Below are 21,817 nucleotides of genomic sequence, written 5' to 3'. Positions count from 1 at the left end.
TTTCTGAAAGTAAAATCCCAAAGCAAATAAACTGAATGGCCTGAAACACAGCTAGTCAATTCATTTAGAACTAATTTTGCACTATGATTTCACTTCAATGAATTCAAAGACAGAATTCATGCATATTTGATGTAGGAGTATATTACACTCAATTTTTAATAAAAGTATCACACTAACACATCAATACTGTACCTTCCATGCTTATTTCTCTGTCGTTTAGTGTACATAGCAACAATGATTCAAGCTTTTCATGAAGAAAAATTTTCAGTAAGATGCTAGCCAGCAGTGTTCGGTCCTGTCCACACACGTGTGATAACGCATAGACGGCATGAAGCTCCTTCTGCAGTATAAGCTGGAAATGACGTCAGAAGATGATTTAAATAAAGTACTTCTAGCATTAAGCAGTCTCACTAAAACAAAAAGTATGTCCTTTCATAATTTTAATATTTAGGAATATTTTTAAATACGGGCATACATTTGATCACGGCAATCAGGTCACTCGCTGGGATGCCTGTATGCCTTCTAGAACGCCTGGCTCTGTCCTGACTCCTCCCCTTGCACTCCAGTTTCCTGTTGATGTGCACCCAGGGAGGCAGCAGCTGGTGGCTCACACGGAAGCCCCACATGGAGTCTCCAGCTCTCGGCTTTGGCCAGGCCCAGCCCTAACATGGGTTTGGGGAAGTAAATGAATAAATGGAAGATTCCTGTCTCTATCTCTCTGTGTTGAAAACAAATACAATTAGCTTGAAGGGTACATATCTCTATTCCCTTAAGACCAAAATTATCTCGTTGCAATTTTTCCCCTAATAGTATGCCAATAAGCTTTACAATTACAGCATTTAATGTAATGGATCTTGTTAACTCTTATTTCTGTTAAAAATTCTCCCCCATAATTTTACATTTTAAAAACCTACTAAAAATTATTAAATGAACAATAAATGCTTAATACCTCCTTAAATTCACTGTATTCTTCTTCTGGCATGATTTTTTCCATAGAATATCGTGCTCGAACACGCAGAGATCCTGGTTCAATACCCTTTAATGGTATATGGGAACTGAGCAAAAACCATTCATCGGTGGCATGCCCTTTCTGTAACCGGCTTAACTGGCAACGCATAAATACTTTGAAAGAAAAACAAATGATCACTGTCTAAAAAGATAGCACTAGTTAGTCACATCAGTAAAACTTCCCGAGTTTCGTAGTCTTCTCTGTGGTACTGAATACTTTTTAGAGGATCTGCTAACTTCCTTGACTAAACATGCACTGTGTGACAGGGCCATGAGATTACAGAGGTGATGAATGACTTCTGTCGGCCTGTCACCAGCTTAGGCAATACCGAAGTTACGTACAGGGTGCTCAGTTCTGCAGTGGTGAATGCCTTTGGAATAGAGAGTAATAATACCTAGTTCATCCTAGATGCTTAGAAATCCATTCCAAATGAGCAGATTTGTAGGACTTGGAAATATGGCTAAGAAAATAAGAGGGGACAAAAAGACACTCTAAGCAGAGGGTATGCCCTTCCCTTGTCATTAGTTGGAGGTTTGCATTTTATCAGAAAATAACAAACAATGTTAAGCATTTAAATAGCTCAGAAAATTCAGATTAAACATTTATGGAGAAAAAAAAAACCCAGCTTTGGTCTCAGTGTATGTGTGTTAAGAAGGCATTAACCTAGCTGAGCCTGCTGTGAGCGGCGGAGTGGGAGAGGTGTGCTGCCGACAGCAAGAACTTCACTGGGCGCGCTGGACTACTGTAGGGAATCCACAGCCCACTGTGGTTTAAGGAATGTGTTCAATAGATCACCTTTTATTTACACTCCAAAACAGGCACCTAGCAAAACTCCAAGAAGCAGAAAGAAGGGACGGAGAGGCGCCCTATACAAAAATGACCAATGCTATTTTCTTGCTGTTTTCTATGACTGCGGAAGGGAGGGTAGACAGTCGGTTGTTTTTAAAAGTATAGAAAGAAACTCTCAAATTATAGTGCTTGTATTCTTTTTTTTTTATTGCTATGGTAAGACTATATTTCCTTACAAACTTTGGAACTCTATTAAAACATGCCTCTTTTATTTATTTTTATGTCAACTTACATATATCAGGGTCTTTGCTTTTCTTTGTTTTATTACTAAGAGTTATTTCAAACCTATTGATGTCAGGAGGAAGATCACTAAAGAAAGAAGAAAGAACAAGAATTAACAAAATGTTCTGGCATTAAGTTACTTGATGTATTACTTAATAGTTCTGGTATCAATTAAGTCCCCTGTTAATGCTGGGAAAAAAGTGTGCTGGCTTGGGCCCGGCACGATAGTATTGTGGTTAAAATCCTCACCCTGCACGTGCCAGGATTCCTTATGGGTGCTAGTTCTAATCCTGGCAGCCCCGCTTCCCATCCAGCTCCCTGCTTGTAGTCTGGGAATGGAGTCAAAGACAGCCCAAAGCCTTGGGACCCTGCACCCGCATGGGAGACCCAGAAGAGCTCCTGGCTCCTGGCTTCGGATTGGCTCAGTTTCAGCCGTTGTGGTCACTTAGGGAGTGAATCACCGGACAGAAGATCTTCCTCTGCCTCTCCTCCTCTATGTATATCCCCGTTTCCAATAAAAATTAATTTTTTTTAAAAAATGTACTGGCTTTAAAACTAGATTCACCATATCTTTTTAAATTTTATTTGGTAAAATAAACAAATACAGACAAGCAAGTTACACACCTTTACCATCAGCTTTAAACCTGTGAACTACTAATCATTTATTCAAGTCTGGAAACCCTAGTATAAACACATTGTGCATGTGCATTCGAAAATGTATTTTGGGCTTTTAAGCAATGCTAACCCATGCTAGTAACTAGGTGAAAAACAAAGGGCATGGATTACTAAGAAAGGTAAACATGTAACTGAAGACAAATTATGTGTAATGAAAACACCTAGACGTGACACCTTGGTCCTAACAGTGCAGACAGAAAGAGCCAGGAAAGAACGCAACGTGATGAAAAGACTTACTCAAACACAAACTCCTCTGACCACACTGGGTTTTGTCCTTCCCTCGCATGAGTTTTTGCTACTTGCACGCTATTCAGATAGATGTTACAATATGGATTAGTAAAGTGTTTTACTGGGAGTTTATGGGCCTCTTCGATATGTAAAACAAGACTGCTGACCTAAAGAGAAAATAAATAAATAAACCACATACACACAAACACAAAAATTGTTTCTCCAGATATCAAGAAGTATGCAGAATTCAAAAGCTATCACTGTAAAATAAAACCTCCAAATAACAACTTGCTTTACCCTTTTCAGAAAATCCAGAGTTTTGATTACATTTTCCCTTTTTGTGACTTAGAATGAGATCATGTAACAAAATTCTCATTTAAAACAGGCAATTCTATTTTGCAAGTTACTCCTTTTGTGTTCTTCTAGACAATGAAACATACCTTTTCTATCATAAAACAGTAAGAAATGAAGCTGAGATTTCTTCAGTGAAAAAAACTACCACTACTTAGAATCCTGTATCAGATACTATTTATCTGAAAGATTTTATTGCTATATACATTTCAAAAAAAATTTAATTTAAACCTAGATTCTGCCCTCTACTCAGCAGATTGAAACACGTGCACTGTGCAGAGAGCATCTGGCACAGAACACTGGGAGGTGACAGGTGCAAGCATACTTGGTGTCTACATGCATAATTAAATCCTTGGAAGGAAGGGCCAGGTTTTTGGCTACAGGGACTAGTTAAATTTTAACCATTGTCCACTCCCAGTGAACACCATCTCATAGTCTCCAATTAGAAATGCTGCTGGATGACGCTCGAGTCACTTTGGTCAACAGAAATACACCATACTACACTATGCTTTTCTCAAAACTGCACAAATGTTGAAATCTGCCTGATTCTAATAATCTAGTGGTTATTACAAATAGAAAAATAAGCCAAGAAATAAGGTTATGAAGTCGTCCTCATATACCTACAGAAAGAAAAAAGAAAGTCTAGTTCTAACTTCACACAATCAAAGTATGGGGCATGGTAGTTGCCCACTAAGATTCACTATGATGTAAAAGTCATAGTAGGTTTCAGACTAACTTAACACAGAAGCAAACCGCCCAAAAGTTCATTGCGATTAGTACTATATAAATCCGATGACCTTTCCAAAAAGTACCTTTAGCTCTGTTTGATACAGGCACCATAAAAGTTACGAAGTAAATGCCCACAGAATATTTTTCTGCTATTTTGGGCTTGATATTAAGTGGAGGAACAATAGTGCTCCGTAGTTATTCAAAAGCTGGTATTATACACGAAAAGCAAGAAAGTGTAACAAATTCTCTGACTTTACAATGTCTGAGAAGATAACATTTTTTCCAGAAATGTTGTTCAAAATAGCTCAAAGAAGTGATAGCATATAGTGTGACAATAAAAACATTAAAGAAAGTGAAGTTTCACCTGACGGAGACGTTTATTAGATGCTCCTGGACTACTTTTCCGTAAATTGCAAAATGCCTGCAGACCTTTCATCCAGTCCTACAAAAAACAACGTGGTATTAAAAAATATATCAGGTTTGCAATCAGTTTGTCTTTCTCCAAATCAATAGTTTTGTTCCTTGCCTAGACTATCATTTTCTTTTTTTGGGAATACATGTTTTATTGTGCTGCATAAAGTAACAGTGAAAATGATTTAAAAAGTTCCTTGGACGAGTAAGGATCTCAGTGACTAGCCACTAATTAGCTGCTAAATGAAGATGGAGAAACTGTACCAAGCACCACTCTGGGTGGAGACGCCACCCACTAGCTGAAGTTCCAGCGCTTAGGGCCGACTGCAGTGGAGCGTAACCTGAACACTTCGTGAGCAGAGTACAGGGCAGACCACAAAACCAACTGGTAATGTGATGTCTGAGTTGAAGACAGGCAAGAGAGAGGTAAGAATGCTAAAACCTAGGATTTAAGACATAATGTCAGCCTAACACTCTAGCTGTATAAGTATCTAGTGCTCTGGAGAAGCAAGCAAGCAATTCAGCCTTTAAAAAAAATCTAATAATAACTTTGTCGTACAGGTTTCTGGAAGGTTCCATACTACTGCTTTATAATTACACCTCTAATTTCTTGGATGTTTCTATAAATCTGAACTGTTCTTGTAGCACAGCAGATTAAATTAGCATAGCTTATAGAAACTGAAGAGAAAGCACACCAAAAATTAATGTAAATTGGAAATGCCAGTAAAACCAAAAGGAAGTAGAAATCAGAAGATATCCTGAGTCAGACTAGTAAAAACACTGAGATGTCATGAAGGTAAGTGAAGTGAGATATTCTTATTTGGACATAAGTAACAGTGTAAAATAAAAGGAGACTGAAGCTTAAAATTTCTATTTTTTTCCTAACGTTTAAAACAATATTCTGGTCCAGAGTGTTACAAGCCTGCCTTCTCTAGAAATGAGGGAAAAAAACAAGTTTCTACAAAACAAAGCGCTGCGTGTATTATGTGTGAAATATCTGAGATGCTTTATAGAAACCTGAGATATGACACTGAATTTTGAGCCCAATAATACAGTGGCTTATTCATGAGGCCAGTATTAAGATGCAGAATCTTAACAGCACCTGCCTGAGGATCAAGGATTTGGAAATTACGTTTTTTGCAACAGTCACTTCCTTGCACCTCTTAATCACTTTCAAGAACATTCTGAGTAGAAGCAGAAATGTATCCATTTTGCACAAAATATAAGAACTACAAAATTATGATTCAAAGAAAATTTTTAAAATGTTTCATTCACAGAATTACTTAATGTAAGTTATGAATTGCACACAGATCAACTGATAATGGCAGAGGAATCACTAAATCAAAACTTACATGTTCGAAGGGAACTACATCCTTTTGCTTTAAAGGGCTGTTACAAGTACAGAAGGGTTAGGGGAGGGGCGGAGGACAGAATTTATACAAAATTCCTAAGATATTTTTCCTCTTGATGACTGAGAGCTGTAATTTTCAAGCATGAGATTCAACCACTGAAAAATGACAATGATTTTTCACAACCCTAACTCACCTTTAGCCTGTACTGAGAGTATCTACTAAGGTTCTGTCCACAGGATTTCAAACGTGCAAACTCCACCTCACAGAAGATTTAAAGGCTGTTTAAAATGGAGGTTTTGTTCCTAACAATCTTCAGTCTGTTTCTGCATTTCTTGTTTTATACAAAAAAGTTCTCAAAGTTTTCAGGCAACCTTTTACCTCTATTTTCAATACAATTTTCTATTCCAGCTATAAAACATGGGTTTACAGTAGTTCAGAAAATGTTTATCTTACCTCAGCTTGTTCTGGAGTTTCTCCTGCAAAGTAAAATATGTAATGTTCTTCACTAAAGTGCTGAACCACTATCTGAAAACAGTTTGGCCTATAAAATAACAAGACAGTTATAAAGGAGCTTATCAAAAAATATCAAAACACTTACCCTAATCTTTAAAACAATGATACACAATTTACGTAAAATTATCCTAATTTTTAGTGAAAACCCTTTCTGTTGCATGATGTCACATTTAAGCTGTTAGCTGCATCTGCTCTAGAAAATTTCATGCCTGCACTATTGAAACCTTACCACTGTATCAAAGTGTAAGTTTTACAAAGCATTGCACATATTGATTTAAAAAGATATTATAGAGAAATTACAAATGAAATTGAGGCAAAATACACTAATCTACACTTTTTTTGCATTGCCTTGGAAGAAAACTAGAAATACCCTGACTACAAAATATAAGTTATCATCTAAGATTGTGGTTGTTTTCATTTTCTTAATAGTAATTTTCCACTTATTTTTCCATAATTACCCTTTATCCTAATTTATTAAAATGCAGATGTAATATTCCCCCTCCATATGTGCTTGTCACAAATGTAATGACCTGACAGTGGTAAAGCACTATAAACAATTTGGCACACAAATTCAATATTAGATAGTAACATATCTTTTTAAAGATGTGCTGTCTTCCCAACCAGCCTTGCAAATATATTTTATAATGTTAAGTAAGGGTTGCAATTCTGAAGCATTTTAGAAGAACCAGTATCTCAAGGGACACCTACAAACAGGGCACACTACCTGGGAAGCTCTGATCAACTATACAGATATATTCACACCCCTCTTCCAAGACTCATTTTAAGGGCCACTTTTTCATATTACATTCAGCCTCCAATTATCCATGGGCCTACCATCTGTGTGAATTCTTACCTTTTCTGTGAAAAATATTTTAAAAATAATTCCAATGGTGCTAAGCACAGACTTAAGACACAGGCTAGGACCCCAGCATTGCATCCCACAGAGCAATGCTTGTGCTGGCACCTGGTGCCAACGCTGGCCTCTAGCCACCTGCTGATGGAGACCGACACAGTGACGACAGCTCAGAGCGGGAGCTCATCCATGCACTCAGGAGAGACTTGATTCAATACCCATCTCTTGGCTTCTCCCCTACTTTCTGTCCTAAGCCACTGTGGCCATTTGGGAAGTGAAATAGCAGAAGACAGATTTCTCCCATTTATCTCTCAAGAGAAATGAAATTTTTAAAAAACCATATATTTTATTAGGTACTTTAAGTGATACACAGATGACTTAAGTATGCAGGAGGATTTGTGCACTTTATATACAAAGTTAAGTCAAATATCCCCAAATTTCAGTGTACACTGGGGGTCCTGGAACCAATCTTACATGAACATGCAGGGACATCTATTTTCCCTCTTACTATTTAACTGTCTATCGCGCTGAGGAGTGCTGCTGTCCAACACTCATGTCACCTGAGATTACAGTGGGCTCACTGTGAGAGCAGTTCCAGCTACAGGGCTGGCCACCAAAATGGCCTCAATTCATCAGGATAATGTGATTCCTCAGCTAGCGACGTAAGCTACCATTTGAGTCTAGCTCAGAGGTAACTCCGTAGTGTAGACACAGATGTTCAAAAGTTCTGACGACGAATACTCATGCTGTTCTCTCTAGTACTGTCTGTCCTCCTGCTATTATCCAGGAATCAACAACAGGCTAACACCTGGACTTGTCTAGTAGAAATGCCACCTCACAGCATGACAACACTTTGAAAAGTGTTTGGTAAACAAATATATACTTCTATTCTCATGCATATGCTGTATAATGGAGAGTAGCGTAGCAGAGCAAAGATACACAGCAGTATATCTCTCTACTCCCACATAAAAGGGAGACTCTCAAACTGTTAAATATATTTTGACAATCAGATACCAGACTTTCTACCATTGCCTATACTTACAATGCCATGGTACACTTCAACAGCAGAATGTTGGATTTGTGAACTGTTCATGAGGGGCTATGCTACTGCAGTAATTCATATGGGGGAGACAATGGCGAGGGAGGATGGAGAAGAGGACAGGGAATTGCTATATGTATAAAAACGTGGAAAAGAGTAACAATTTTAAAAACAGTGCTTTGTGTTTTAGTCATCATCACTGAACATGAGAGTGTGTCTGAATACAAGTGGTCTGCTGACAGCACCAATGGTAAAAGGTAAAGAACGCCTGAGCCAAAAATGTGACTTTGTCTTAGGACTTTCAGGACTAAACTCAATTTAAGATAAAAATGTGTACTTCAAATTTGAAATATTCTCGTCTTCATATTATCATTGCTTTCGAAAGTCGAGTTTCTTGGGAACATGCTCCATAGGGCTTATAGTGTAACTCGGTGTGCCTAATGCCATAACAGGAGAATGTGATGGAATTAGCAAAAGGTGGAAAGACTCAGAAGTAAAACCCAATGAGGACAGGGAGGGAACGGTGAGACAGGCTCTGGTCACCACGGGACATGGCATTCTCAGACTTTACAGTTCAGCAAAGAATTTAATGCACAAAAATTACGTTTAGATCTGAAATTTCTAGAAGATGATTTTAGGTTTCTCTAAATTGATCCACCATCAGCTGAAATGATCTGAACATTATTTTTGTTTTAAAAATTCAAAGAAAAAGAATGAATTTCTTACCTTCCGAAGAGACTATCATGAACAACATAGACCGAACATACACTGAGGTCTATTAATCCTTTTGGTTTTGTAGCTCGCTTTTCACTTTCAAAATAAATAAGTTGGGCATCACTGCCCTCTAAAATAAAATATAAATTTTTCCAACGTTTTCCTTTGCCTGTTTAAAAAAAAAAGTTTTCTTTTAACCAAGCAGTAAGCTGTGAGTATATGTTAGAATCATAAAAACTATTGACCAAAAAAGTATGTTCTTCAGTTTTTATTTCCCAAGCTTAATCAATGTGCCAAATATTGTGTGATGAAAACATTTGTAGAAAAATGCATTTTACTGCTTTAAGGAGTCCCAACATAATTAATGATACCTTTATCAGAGATTTCACTATAATCAAAATCTTCAAATTTTCATCTTGGAATCATTCAAGTCTTCAAGGAAAAAATTATTCTAATCAACACCCACTCAACTTTCTAACATGTCAAATTCAAGAAAATCTATGAAAACTTCAACACCATGAAGGTGCTGATTGCTTGTAGGGTGCGGGGCAGCACAGGGAGGGAAGGCAATCAATCAATCCACCCAGCATGGGAGACCCTCCAAGTTCCAGAGCACACCTGCCGGCCGGCAAGCTTCCTCTCCTAAAATTCTGCTGGAAGGGAGGACTTAATGTGGATACTGAATATGAAGACATAAGCTCTAAAAACTTGTCAGCTACTATTAAGCCATGTTAATACAACTCGTTGCATATCACAGTTAAGCTTCCTGCTTAATATTAACAATGCCTCTCTATCAACTAGACCATTAGGAAAAGAATTAAACTGAATTCTGATCTTTAAGGTTTACTCACCCTTTTTCAGAAGGTAACCCTTCTTAACAATATTTTTATAAAAGGCATCTTTCGTTTTACGACGAATTGTGTTATAGATTTCCTTGCCATCAACTGAATCGTTGAGTACTTGCTCTTGATCCTGAATTTCCAAAAATATTACAATTATTTTTTGAATTCTTGATGGAAATGTAGCAAAGGTCTAAGATTTCATTATGATAAAATCTTCAAGATCCTGATTTTAGAATAAATTACTCTTTTGAAATAAATCTTCAGTATTAAGGAAAATTATCAATTTAAAAATTTGCTGGCTAAAGACCACATAGAATATATGCAATACTAAATCTAGACATACAACAACAAATTTTTAAGTGTTTACTTTCAAATATCTTCTCAAAGATTTTCTTAACCAATTTCTCTAGAACATGCCATGTATTCTAAAATTTGCTTTGGTATATTTTACCGCAACTAATTTAATTTTAAAAACGTAAGTCTGGGGCCCGGCACTGTGGCCTAGCGGCTAAAGTCCTCACCCTGAACGCCCCGGGATCCCATATGGGCGCCGGTTCTAATCCCGGCAGCTCCACTTCCCATCCAGCTCCCTGCTTTTGTGGCCTGGGAAAGCAGCGAGGACGGCCCAAAGCCCTGGGTTCCTGCACCCGTGTGGGAGACCTGGAGGAGGTTCCAGGTTCCTGGCATTGGATCGGCGTAGCACCGGCCATTGTGCTCACTTGGGGAGTGAATCATTGGATGGAAGATCTTCCTCTCTGCCTCTCCTCCTCTATGTATATCCGCCTTTCCAATAAAAATAAATAAAATCTTTATAAAAAAATAAGTCTGTCCTATCTTAACTGGAAACAGTGAACATAAAAAATGCACCCAGCTGGACTGAGACATGTAGAAAGACTCAAAACACCAACAGAGAGGCCTAACAGCTCATCAAGGGTATTTACTGTGTGTTATAACCAGCCATTCAAATATGATGTTACAATCTTTTTATACGTATGTCATGGGTGAAGTTTTTGAGTGCTGTGTCTCTAACTCTACTCTCCCAAAGGTCCTGTCTTTCATTGCTTCACTTTGAAAATGTTTATTTTAAATGGCTGAACCCTCCACCTGCATGTGCCAGCATCCTACTTTGAACCGGTTCATGACCCATCAATTTCCTTGCTAATGGCCTGGGACAGCAGTAAAGCATGGCTCTGTCTGAGCCCCTGCACCGACATGGGAGACCTGGAAGAGACTCCTAAATTCAGATGGTTTCCACTCCAGCTGTTTATGCCATTTGGGGAGTAAACCAGTGAATGGCAGATCTTTATCTTTGTCTCTGTAAATCTGTCTTTTCAATTAAAAATCTTTGAAAAAAAAAAGGCACAGTAGCCTAGTGGCTAAAGTCCTCACCTAGCATGTGTTAGGATACCTTATGGGTACTGGTTCGTGTTCCAGCAGCCCAGCTTCCCATCTACCTCCCTGGGAAAGCAGTCAAAGATGACCCAAAGCCTTGGCACCCTGCACCCGCGTGGGATATTGGGAATAAGCTCCTGACTCCTGGCTTCAGGTCAGGTCAGCTCAGCTCTGGCCGTTGTTAACACCTAGGGAGTGAACTAGCCGATATTTTTCTTCTCTGTCTCTTCTCTCTGTAAATCTCACACTCCAAAAAAAAAAAAAATCTTAAAAAGTAATACATACTTATGTTGTAACAGAGCTAACATTAGTAGCTAAATCCTTCAGAAAAAAGATGTCAGGGGCCCACACAGTGGAGTAGCACACTAATCCTCCACCCGTGGCACCAGCATCCCACAGAGTATTAGTCTATATCCTAGCTCCTCCACTTCTGATCGAGCTCTGTTTCTGGCCTTAGGAAAGCAACGGAGGAAAACCCAACTCCTTGGAACACTGGTGACCATTTGGGGAGTGAACCATCAGATGGAGAACCTTCTCTCTGTTCTCCTTCTATCTCCTTTAAGTTTGCCTTTCAAATAAAAATAAATCTTTAACAACAACGGAAAATGTCAGAAAAACTATAAAGAGGGCCTTCCTAGAATCAACCTATAATTTTATTTTCAGGATCCACTGCATTTAATCTTGGTTTTTTAGTTTGAGTTCTCAGTATGTACAAGGATTACATTTTATGACTTAGTCCAGCCTACTACCTGTTTTGTACATAAAGTTTTCTTTACATATTGTCTGGGTTGCTTTCAACTACACAGGCAAAATTCAATAGTTGAGAAGGTGACTGAAAGGGCCACACAACATAGAACTTTTACTATCTAGCACTTTACAGAAAAATTTTGCCAACTCCTGGCCTGACATGTAATTCCACAATGAATAAATTATCTCTACTGCATCACTACTTTACATTTTTACTGTTACCAAATATGCCGCACCTTAGAAAAAAATAAAAAGCCATCTTTGTTGTATTAGCTTTCATAAACAGTTGAGAATTAAACTCTTGCTTTTATGCTGACACTGGTGAAAATACTGAGGAAGATGTTCGACAATTACCAGAAAAAGCAGAAGACAAATGGAAAAAAGAACAGCACTCTAGAGTCTATTGTGATGGAAAAACTGATTTTCACAAGCAAAATCTCAGGCTGTAATACTTCAGCTGGTGATGTACTCAATCTCTAAATTCAACAATCACTGAGTGAACCATACTATTTCCAAGAGAAATACAGGTAGATAGCAATCTCAATAAGTTGGCCATTCATAAATCACCATTCCTTAAATTTAGGGGAGCTAGATTGAAATTTACTTCATATGATTTGTATCTAGACATAAGTTCATTGTGCTTGTTATAAAAGTTGACTGAAGGAATGCAGAATGAAGATCTTTTAAAAATTCACAAAATTGACCATAATAATAGAATTCTACAAATCTAAGCAAAAACAGTTGATGCTTATGGACTCAGGAAGACTATATTCTCCAACAAAATCATGAGTCCTTGGAGTTTTCCAAAGTACTGCATTCTAATAATACAAGGACAGACTCACAACCCAGAATCCAGTAGTGACTTAAATTTGGAATTGTATTTTGATAACAAGCAAGAAAAACCTGAGTACGCACAGGCATGAGAGAAATGACTAAAACCTACAGGCAGCATTTATCTGAGGAGAGTTCCCAGATACGAGCATCTCACGGACGTAAGACTGTACCGGAAAATGGGAAACAAAACTTGCTATATAAATTCTGATTACATTTTCTGATGAAGTTGTTTTGGGGTTAGTTCTTTATTTTTCTGTAAGTTATATGTAAAATGACCTAAGAGGATAAAAAAATTAAAAGCCACTGGATTGGATCCAGATGCTGACAATGCAAACTTGTTAATCATACATCTTTTTCAAAGATGGTAGATAGTACCAATTGTAGAATGGAACATGTTTGTAGTCTGTTCCTTAAGATAGATTACAAAACCAGTATTTTAAATGTTTCAAGACAACATGTAGAGCTCTTTAAAAAATAAAATTAAGGCAGAACTGTTATGCTGACCTTAAACACTCAAATGTTCCAATGTATTAGAAAATATACATAAGAAGCTATCTTTACTTTCCAAGTGTTGGTAAATCGTTGTGAGATAGTGGGGAACATTTCTTTTCTACATTCCTTAACTTCCCTGTCCTCAACACCAGTTCTGAATGGGGAGGCCTCGGTTTTTAACAATGCCTCTCCAAGGCAATTAGGCCATCTAGTGAGAGGCTGAAGCAGTTTTCCCAGTGAGGTAGGTATTTAGGCCCGTAAAGCCCAACTTCACTATAAACTATGGCTACAAAAACTCCATTTAATAAATTTAATCATTAAATGTTTTCTGATTGCCAGGCTCTGTTCTAGTTCTTGCGATTCATCAGTTAACAAATCAGATCCTCATGGAACTCACACAAGAGCTCTTCAAAAAGTTCATGGAAAACCTAATGTAACATCATGTATAGATTTTAAATACTTACAAACCAACAAAAGCTTATCTTTTAAGTCCAGATTGCCTAGACTTTGAGAAGTACGCCCATATTCATGCCAGGGAATGAAATGATGAAGTAAATAAATTCTACTGAATGTTCTAAGGTGGTTAAGCCCCTTTCAAGGAACAGAATGTTGCAGTCTTAGATAAGGTGTCTAGAGTTAACTTTCACTGTGAATTTAACTTGTGAACAAAATAACAAAAACTTGAAGACAGATAAACAGATCACCAGGAGCAAATCATGTTGAGCCAACCTAACAAACATAGCAAAGATGCTGAAGAAGAAAAGAACCCGGCACATTTCTCAAATAATAGCATGGAAGCAAATGGAAAAAGCTTAGTGAGGAGAATAGCACATAGAGTTCCTATAACTAACATGACTGCCACTGTAAAGACTCCATTTTCCTCTGAATGAAATCTGGAAGATCTTCCAATGTTCAACAAGGACATGATTTGACTCATTTCAAAGGGAACCCTCTTATTGTCAGGTCTAAGGGGCAAATTGAAGCAGCATAGAAATGAGTCAGCTTCACTCACACTCCCGATATGCAGATATATTCTGAAGGAGAGGGACTTAAAGTTCCAGATGCAATTTGAAGTGAGAGTAGGAGGTGAGAAGGTGGGGGAATAAAGAAAAGAGCAGTCCAGTCAGGGATTACTCCATGCCTAGAGGCATTTACTCCACTACCTTGCTCTTTCTCCCAAACGGTAACAGTCCTAACATCAACCTCATCAAGCTGAGGAAAAAAAAAATTACTGTACTTTTAAAGTGCATAATTTATAGCACAAAAAAATGTGAGCTGTTTCTATTGTGAGGGGTGTGGTCTGCAGAGACTCCTTGCTGTCTACAGGTTTTCTCGAATATTACTGTGAAGTGGTGAGCCGACACTGCTGGGACTCTGCTCTTTGGGATTCTGAGGACACTCAAGTCACCTCACAGGACTGATGTTATTTTGCTAGACAATCAGCTCGTCTCTTCTCTAATAGAACAGAGTGGAATGCTACTGAAGAACAGTAAGTGTTTTTAACTCTCTAAACTTCTGTGACAGTTTCTGTGCAATAAACAAATGGTTTTATAATTAGTATTAGTTGTAATTTTTAGGTATTCAATGCATTTTAAGGCACATTTGCAAAGGGCAACATTCTGAAATTGATTCAGCTATGAAACACAAGACTGAGGTACACTAAGTATTTGAAGTCATTCTCAATGTGACCTTATAACACTTAATAGTTCATTTCAAGGATAGGCATGTAGCATAGAGGATAGGATGTCACTAGGCATGCCGTCACTCCATACTTGGGAGTGACGCCATGCATCTTGCTAATGTACACCCTGGAAGGCAGCATTCCAGACAGTGGATCACATGGAACACCTAGATGGAATTCCAGACAGTGGATCACACGGAACACCTAGATGGAATTCCAGACAGTGGATCACACGGAACACCTAGATGGAATTCCAGACAGTGGATCACACGGAACACCTAGATGGAATTCCAGACAGTGGATCACACGGAACACCTAGATGGAATTCCAGACAGTGGATCACATGGAACACCTAGATGGAATTCCAGGTTCCTGGCTCCAGCCTGGCCCAATTCTGCTGTTTCCAGCATCTGGGGAGTGAACCAGCACACAGACACACCTCTATGTGTATGTGTGTGTCTGTGAGTGATTTTTGGACTATCATCCAAAAATCAAACAATAACAAATGTTAAGAATTGAAACAAGGAGCACTCTAATACACTATTATGGGAACAAAGTAGTACTACCAGAAACCTAAAAATTTATCTACCATGACCTAGAAGTCATCCTATGCTTGGGAATCTACCCAATCTCAATCCTCTATAGATAAGATAAGGAATCAACCCAGATGCCATCAGCTTACTACTGGGTAAAGAAAGTGTGGTATATAAGCATGATGGAACACCACTTTGAAGAATGAAACTCTTCTGTTGTCTTTAACAACAAAATGCACGCAACTGCCATTAGTGAAATAAATTAGTTCCAAAAGACAACTATGTTTTCTCTGATCTGTTGTGTCTAACAGTGTATAAGAAAAACTAACATTACATGAATTAAACTGATATTTGGAAACTTCTGTTTATAGCCATAGTCTATACTCCTGAGTAATAGTTCTTCCCTTTATACTTGTTGAATTCTTTATTTAGTGGAAGATGACACTTCTGATTCTAAAGTAAACGGAAAGTGTATTACAAAATTAAAAGGGGGGAGAAGGATGGGAACATGTGAAGGAGATGCAAACACAAAACATGGGATTTGTCCTCTTTACATAAAACTAAAACGTTACAAACATGCAATTGATTTCTGTAACTACAAAAACTAAATTGTAAAATTACAAGCAGAAATTCAGGATAAGAAAATTCTCAAATTAGTTTGTTGAAAATATTAACGAACTTAGGAAACAAAACCTTCACTAACTCAAACAGCCATTGAATTAGGAATGTAACAGTGGTTTACAATCTGCATGGAGGTAAAGGCTCTTCTGACTCCTGATTAAAAAAAAAAACCTTCTAGAAAGTGAATACTACCTTATATTGTTGCTTTTACTGTGTTTTACAGACCAGAACTACCAACAAAAATGGCTGATCTGTGTCGACTAGTTATTAAGAAGTTGTCAACCAGAAAGTGAAAGTTGGGATGGATTTTAACTGAGAATTTTTAACTGAGGATTTTAACTGAGAGACTGACAAAAAGAAAAGTTCACACTGCAATGTAACACAATACAGGCAGGATATGGTAGGTACGTTCTGCTGGAGAGCAGTTATTCATTCACTTAACATTTACTGAAGACTTAATGGCAGGTACTGTTTCAAGTACGGGGAGAAAACAGCCCAAAGGAAGCAAAACCTCTGTTCACATGCCTTACGTTCTACTAAAAAAGCATGAGGAAATTAGGATACTTAAAAATGTGAAAGAATTGTGATGATTCTTGAATTCATGTTCAGTTTCAGAATGATTTTGCCTTCAGTCACTGCAACAGACTATACATATAACCAAAAAAAAAAAAAAAAAAAAAACTTGTAAAGAGGACAAAAAAATTGAAAAACTAGAGACACTAAAGACATCATCATACAACTTTAACTGGGTACCAAAAACCTCTTGGATGACTCCCTATACACCTGAAATATCAACACCTTCATTTCCTACATGGGAACAGCCTTGAATCCCCTTTCTCTAATTCCTGCTGCACCTGCTCTCTGACAACTTAATGAAAAGGAAACAAAGGCCAGCCACCCCAGGCATTAAGCTCTCGCATTCTACAATCTTTCTTCTTCCAATCTGGATTGCATTCACTTCGTGTTCTCTCCAGAATCTCTTCATGCGAGAGTGCGGCCATCCATCTCCCTAACCCTCCACCCGCAGCCCACGGTCACTCATCTTTTTGCCAAACTTTACTCAGAGGATGCACGCATGATCAAACTCTCGATCACACTACTATAGGCAACTCAAGGGAAAAACAAAACAGTTTAAAATCCTTTTGGCCCTAATCCTCATCTATAATTGTTTTTTTCTTTACTTACCAAGCTTACCTAGATAAGCTTGGCTGTGATTTATCCCTGTTGCTTCCAATTTTGCCTCCAGCAAACTCATTCCTTGACTTAGTGCAACTTGGCAATACTGTTTATTCTCAAAATGCCACCAAAGACTGCTAATTATCTAGAATCAACATATACAAACACTAAGAGATTCTCTTACAATTATTATTCTGAAATAACCCGAATAATCTGAAGCTTTAATTTTTATTCAATTCTAATTACATGAGTAAACATAGCAACCATCAAAGTGGATTTTAAAACTAAAGATTTTTAATTGTGAAAAAAGCCAAACAACAAAACACTGACCTGCATTGGTACAGGATCCTTTAGATAATACCCTTCAACAATCTGTTCTTTTCGGTAATGATCTATGATGTCCCCAATACTGTTAAAATAAAAATTACTAGATTGACATAATCTTACAAAACTGCAATATTTAAAAATACATAAATCCTGTTACCAAGATCATCAAGTTTTTTTAAGGCAAATAATGTGAACATAAATAGAAAAGGTGAATATGTGAGTCACCTTATTTTACAAGAATATAGAGTCATCAAACTGTAAAAATTATTGGCAGTCTACCCTTTTTTTTTCCTTTTGGCACAAGAGCATTTCTGAGATACTGAGATGAAGAAGCAAAAAAGAAAATCACATTTATTTACCAAGCAAAATTCAGGTAAACTAATGACTGTTATCGGAACATTTTTACATTTTGTTGTATCAGATGCACTTAAGTAGGAAAAGACAGGACACCAGGTGAAAGCAGGGAGGAGGGAAGGTGGAGGAGCAGGAGGAAATGGGATATGACAACAAAGAATGGCAGCATTAGATATATTGAATAATCTTATTTTCCATATATGTATCTAATAACTTAATCACAAAAGTATATCTTTCCTGGCAACTACTACTGAACTAACATTACTAACTAACATTACTAACATTAATGTTCATTAATGTTCATTAAGCGGGAGTCTATGTTTCCAGAAGAACTAAAAAAGGCCATTTTGACACCATCAGATTAACAAAATTTAATCTTCCTTAAAAAAAAAAAGTTTACTATTATTTCACATACAATACATTTTAAGAACGCTGAAGATCAAAGTTTTGGAACCATGGTTAAAGTCATTTTATTAAAATGTGTTTAATTAGCATATACAATTTCTAAAATCACATAAACTTTGATGTTTGTCACTAGCAGATTCATAGGCATGGCTATCATTAATTATATTAAATGTTACATTTTTAAGAAGCTAGGAACTTTCAATATAGATGTAAATCCAATGTAATATGGTACCAAACAACTCAATTATTTGACAAAAGGTAACTAAACATTTCTCTTGATTTACCTGTTGTAATATCGACCTCCCATCATAAACTGATTGTTTGGTGTTGGGCATATTTTAAATCGCTGAATGTTTTCATTGGTCCGAAAATACAGTGAATAATCACCAGGAGTATTATCTGAGGGCCTCACAAGAAAACTGCAGACTTGGCCAACTGTAAAAATTAAGCTGTTAGTTTTATTTCCTAATTATAAAGTTAAAAAGAAAGGGAGTTAAACAGTGTAATAAAACAGTACGTACAGTCATAAACATGGAAATTTTCACCAACAGCTTTTTGTCTTCTAAGATCTGTATTTTCTGCTTTACGATTTGCAAGTACCCATTTTGTTTATCTGTCTTACCAGCTTAATGACATAAACATGCAAAGCAGAAATTTTACAGCAATTAATTCTGCTCAACAACGTCTATACTGGTCATAAATTAGGAAGAATAAACACTGTGGCTAGCATATGTTGCTAAAACTGTTTTATTCTGCTAGTAAGTTCCTTAGTAAGATTCTAAAAATTAAAATCAGTTTTGTTTAGGACAGACCTATTACTTTATCAGTGTTTTCAGTTAAGTTTAAAGTAATGACTAAAAGAAAAATATCATAAAGTTTACAAAGGTGGACTAAGATATTTGTAGAATTATCAATTAGTGTTCATGTACTGTATTTCACTCAACAGCCCCAATCCTATAAAGAAGTGCAGGAGCAAATTATCATAAACAAACATTTTCACATTAAGAAGTATTTCAGGGTCCAGTGCAGTAGCCTCTTGGCCAAAGTCCTCGCCTTGCATGCACCATCAGGATCCTACTTGCGCGCTGGTTCATGTCCCGGCTGCCCCACTTCCCATCCAGCTTCCTGCTTGTGGCCTGGGAAAGCAGTCAAGCAAAACCCAAAGCCTGGGGACCCTGCACCCACATGGGAGACACAGAAGCAGCTACAGGCTCCTGGCTTCAGACTGGCTCAGCTCCAGTCGTTGAGACCACTAGGGAGTAAATCAGAGGATGGAAGATCTTCCTCTCTGTCTCTCCTCTTCTTTCCAATAAAAAGTATCTGATATTTTTAACTGCCAGTTGACTTAACAATGAAATACTGTTGTTCAAATCTTAGTAACAGAAATAACAGGACTTACATGATTTTTACAAACCCATAATGAACACAAAGAAAAACAGATGTAAATTATTAACTGTGTCAAGCATCTAGCCAGTGTATTTGCTATCAACTTCATTGCTAATAAAAAAAAAAATCCTCCTTAAATCCAACATTCAGGGCCCAGCACAACAGCCTAGTGGCTACATCCTTGTTTTGCATGAGTCAGGATCCCATACAGGGGTGCCAGTTTGTGTCCCAACTGTCCCACTTCCCATCCAGTTCCCTGCTTGAGGCCTGGGAAAGCAGCTGAGGACGGCCTAAAGCCTTGGGACTCTGCACCCATGTAGGAGGCCCCAGAAGAAGCTCCTGATCTCTGGATTGGCTCAGCTCCAGCCATTGTTGCCACATGGGGAGTGAAACAGCAGACAGACCTTTCTCTTTGTCCCTCCTTCTCTCTATATATGTATATATACAATTTCAATAATAATAATTTAAAAAACAACAACAACCTTCAAAGCTGAAAACACAGTGGAAAGAAAAGCTGTAAAAATTTTAAGTTAATTAGACTAAAATGAATCTGTTTCTAAGCTGATAGATCAAACCATATTTCTTCTATAATGGAAAACAGGAATTATACCTAAAATTATCTATAAAAAGTACTTATGTGTATTTTTTAGGGAAGAAAAAAAAAACCTACTAGTAGATTCTCAAAATGGCTTGTGATCAAAAGAAAAGTAATGGAAAAAATGAAGGATAGCCCCCTTCAACTTTACAGCAAGAGTGCATGATTCAGCTACTCAAAGCAACAAGTTTCAAAATTAAACTAATTTCCAAAATTCAACAGAGTCACTAAAATACACACTTTGTTCCCATTTCCAAAGCTGTATTTCTGGTTTACCAATTGGTCTCTGCTACTACCATACTGAATTACCATGTTCTAGCTTTTATAACTATTTAACATAGCTTAGTAAAATTAAGCACTTAAAAAACCACTTCCAGTCTTGTGGAAGAGTGAAGTACTATTTTAAAGCACAGTGCCCTCTGCTCTGAGACAACCATGCACATCTCACCCTGGCTGGTCACCATCAGAATTTTTTTAACTGAATAGAGAAATTTTTAAACAATGGTCATCTTTTAAAAACTAAGAGTCTTGAGCTCCACATTACAAGTTAAATTTGGCTCAAACCTTTATAAGATAGCAGTTAACTAAAAAACTATCTGGTGCTTAAATCAGCCCAAATATTTAGTTAGAATATATAACTTTTAGAATGGCTTTTTGTTTCAAGTAACATACAACAGCAGCCAATTTTCACTTTGCTTTTCTCTATAACCACAAATTTTGGCAAACATGGAAATTAATACATTTTAAGTAACATCCAATTATATAATTCCGCCAGTTCACAAAGACAAATTTGAGAATGTTAGTTTGCTAGAGTTAACTGGAGAAAGGATAAAAATGACACAATATACCTCCACGAGGCGCTAGTAGGTTAGTTCAGTTGGAATGTTTATCACTATTAAAGAGAACAAATGAAACTTTCTACCTGCAGGTATGCAGTGATTCCCACTACATATACTAACACGAAAGAAACGCATTGCACGGTGCTGTACTGTGGGCATGTGAGCAGTGAGGAACACAGACAGAAAACGCGCACAAACATGCAGAAGAAACGAGAGACAAAGGGGACAAGGGTAGCCAAGGCAGCACCCCTTTGTTTTAGAACACAGGTTTGTTTCAACTATAATCTAAAACACCACTAACTTCTGAGAACTCTGTAAGACATTAAAATATCCATGAACATTAACTGAAGAGCAAAGGCAAAACAGCACATGATAAATGTTTAACTTTTTTATTCTTTAAAATGAAGACATTAGAAAAAGTAAAAGTAAGTACCTGTCATTAGTAAATTATAAGCTTCTTGTTTGGAAATCTTGCCGTGGAACCATCTTAAAAAGAGCAAATTAATACAAATAGCAATCAAAAGCTGTTTTGCTGTTACCTTAAGATCAAAACTAAGCAACAAATCCAAACTGAAAATATAACTGATCAAGTTACCCGATAGCTGTAGCTTGTTATAATTAGTAAACATACTCAGTTGCAACAAATTG

General features: G+C 37.2%; 1 protein-coding gene across 1 annotated transcript in view; it reads right to left on the bottom strand.

Annotated features, from left to right (window-relative positions):
• Positions 1 to 21,817, bottom strand: part of RASA1 (RAS p21 protein activator 1) — a 75,435-nt gene that overhangs the window by 8,822 nt on the left and 44,796 nt on the right. The window contains exons 7-17 of the mRNA XM_058656403.1: positions 21,603 to 21,655; positions 18,634 to 18,784; positions 17,594 to 17,672; positions 9,797 to 9,917; positions 8,958 to 9,114; positions 6,280 to 6,367; positions 4,428 to 4,505; positions 2,993 to 3,150; positions 2,091 to 2,167; positions 950 to 1,122; positions 193 to 352 (exon numbers count right to left, since the gene is read on the bottom strand). Coding sequence (XP_058512386.1) covers positions 193 to 352; positions 950 to 1,122; positions 2,091 to 2,167; positions 2,993 to 3,150; positions 4,428 to 4,505; positions 6,280 to 6,367; positions 8,958 to 9,114; positions 9,797 to 9,917; positions 17,594 to 17,672; positions 18,634 to 18,784; positions 21,603 to 21,655 — 1,295 coding nt within the window. The remainder of the gene's footprint in view (positions 1 to 192; positions 353 to 949; positions 1,123 to 2,090; positions 2,168 to 2,992; positions 3,151 to 4,427; positions 4,506 to 6,279; positions 6,368 to 8,957; positions 9,115 to 9,796; positions 9,918 to 17,593; positions 17,673 to 18,633; positions 18,785 to 21,602; positions 21,656 to 21,817) is intronic.

Source organism: Ochotona princeps, chromosome 28 (assembly GCF_030435755.1).
Source record: "Ochotona princeps isolate mOchPri1 chromosome 28, mOchPri1.hap1, whole genome shotgun sequence".
Classification (NCBI taxonomy): domain Eukaryota; kingdom Metazoa; phylum Chordata; class Mammalia; order Lagomorpha; family Ochotonidae; genus Ochotona; species Ochotona princeps.
Note: the sequence above shows the minus strand (reverse complement) of the source record. Positions and strands in the feature narration are given on the sequence as shown.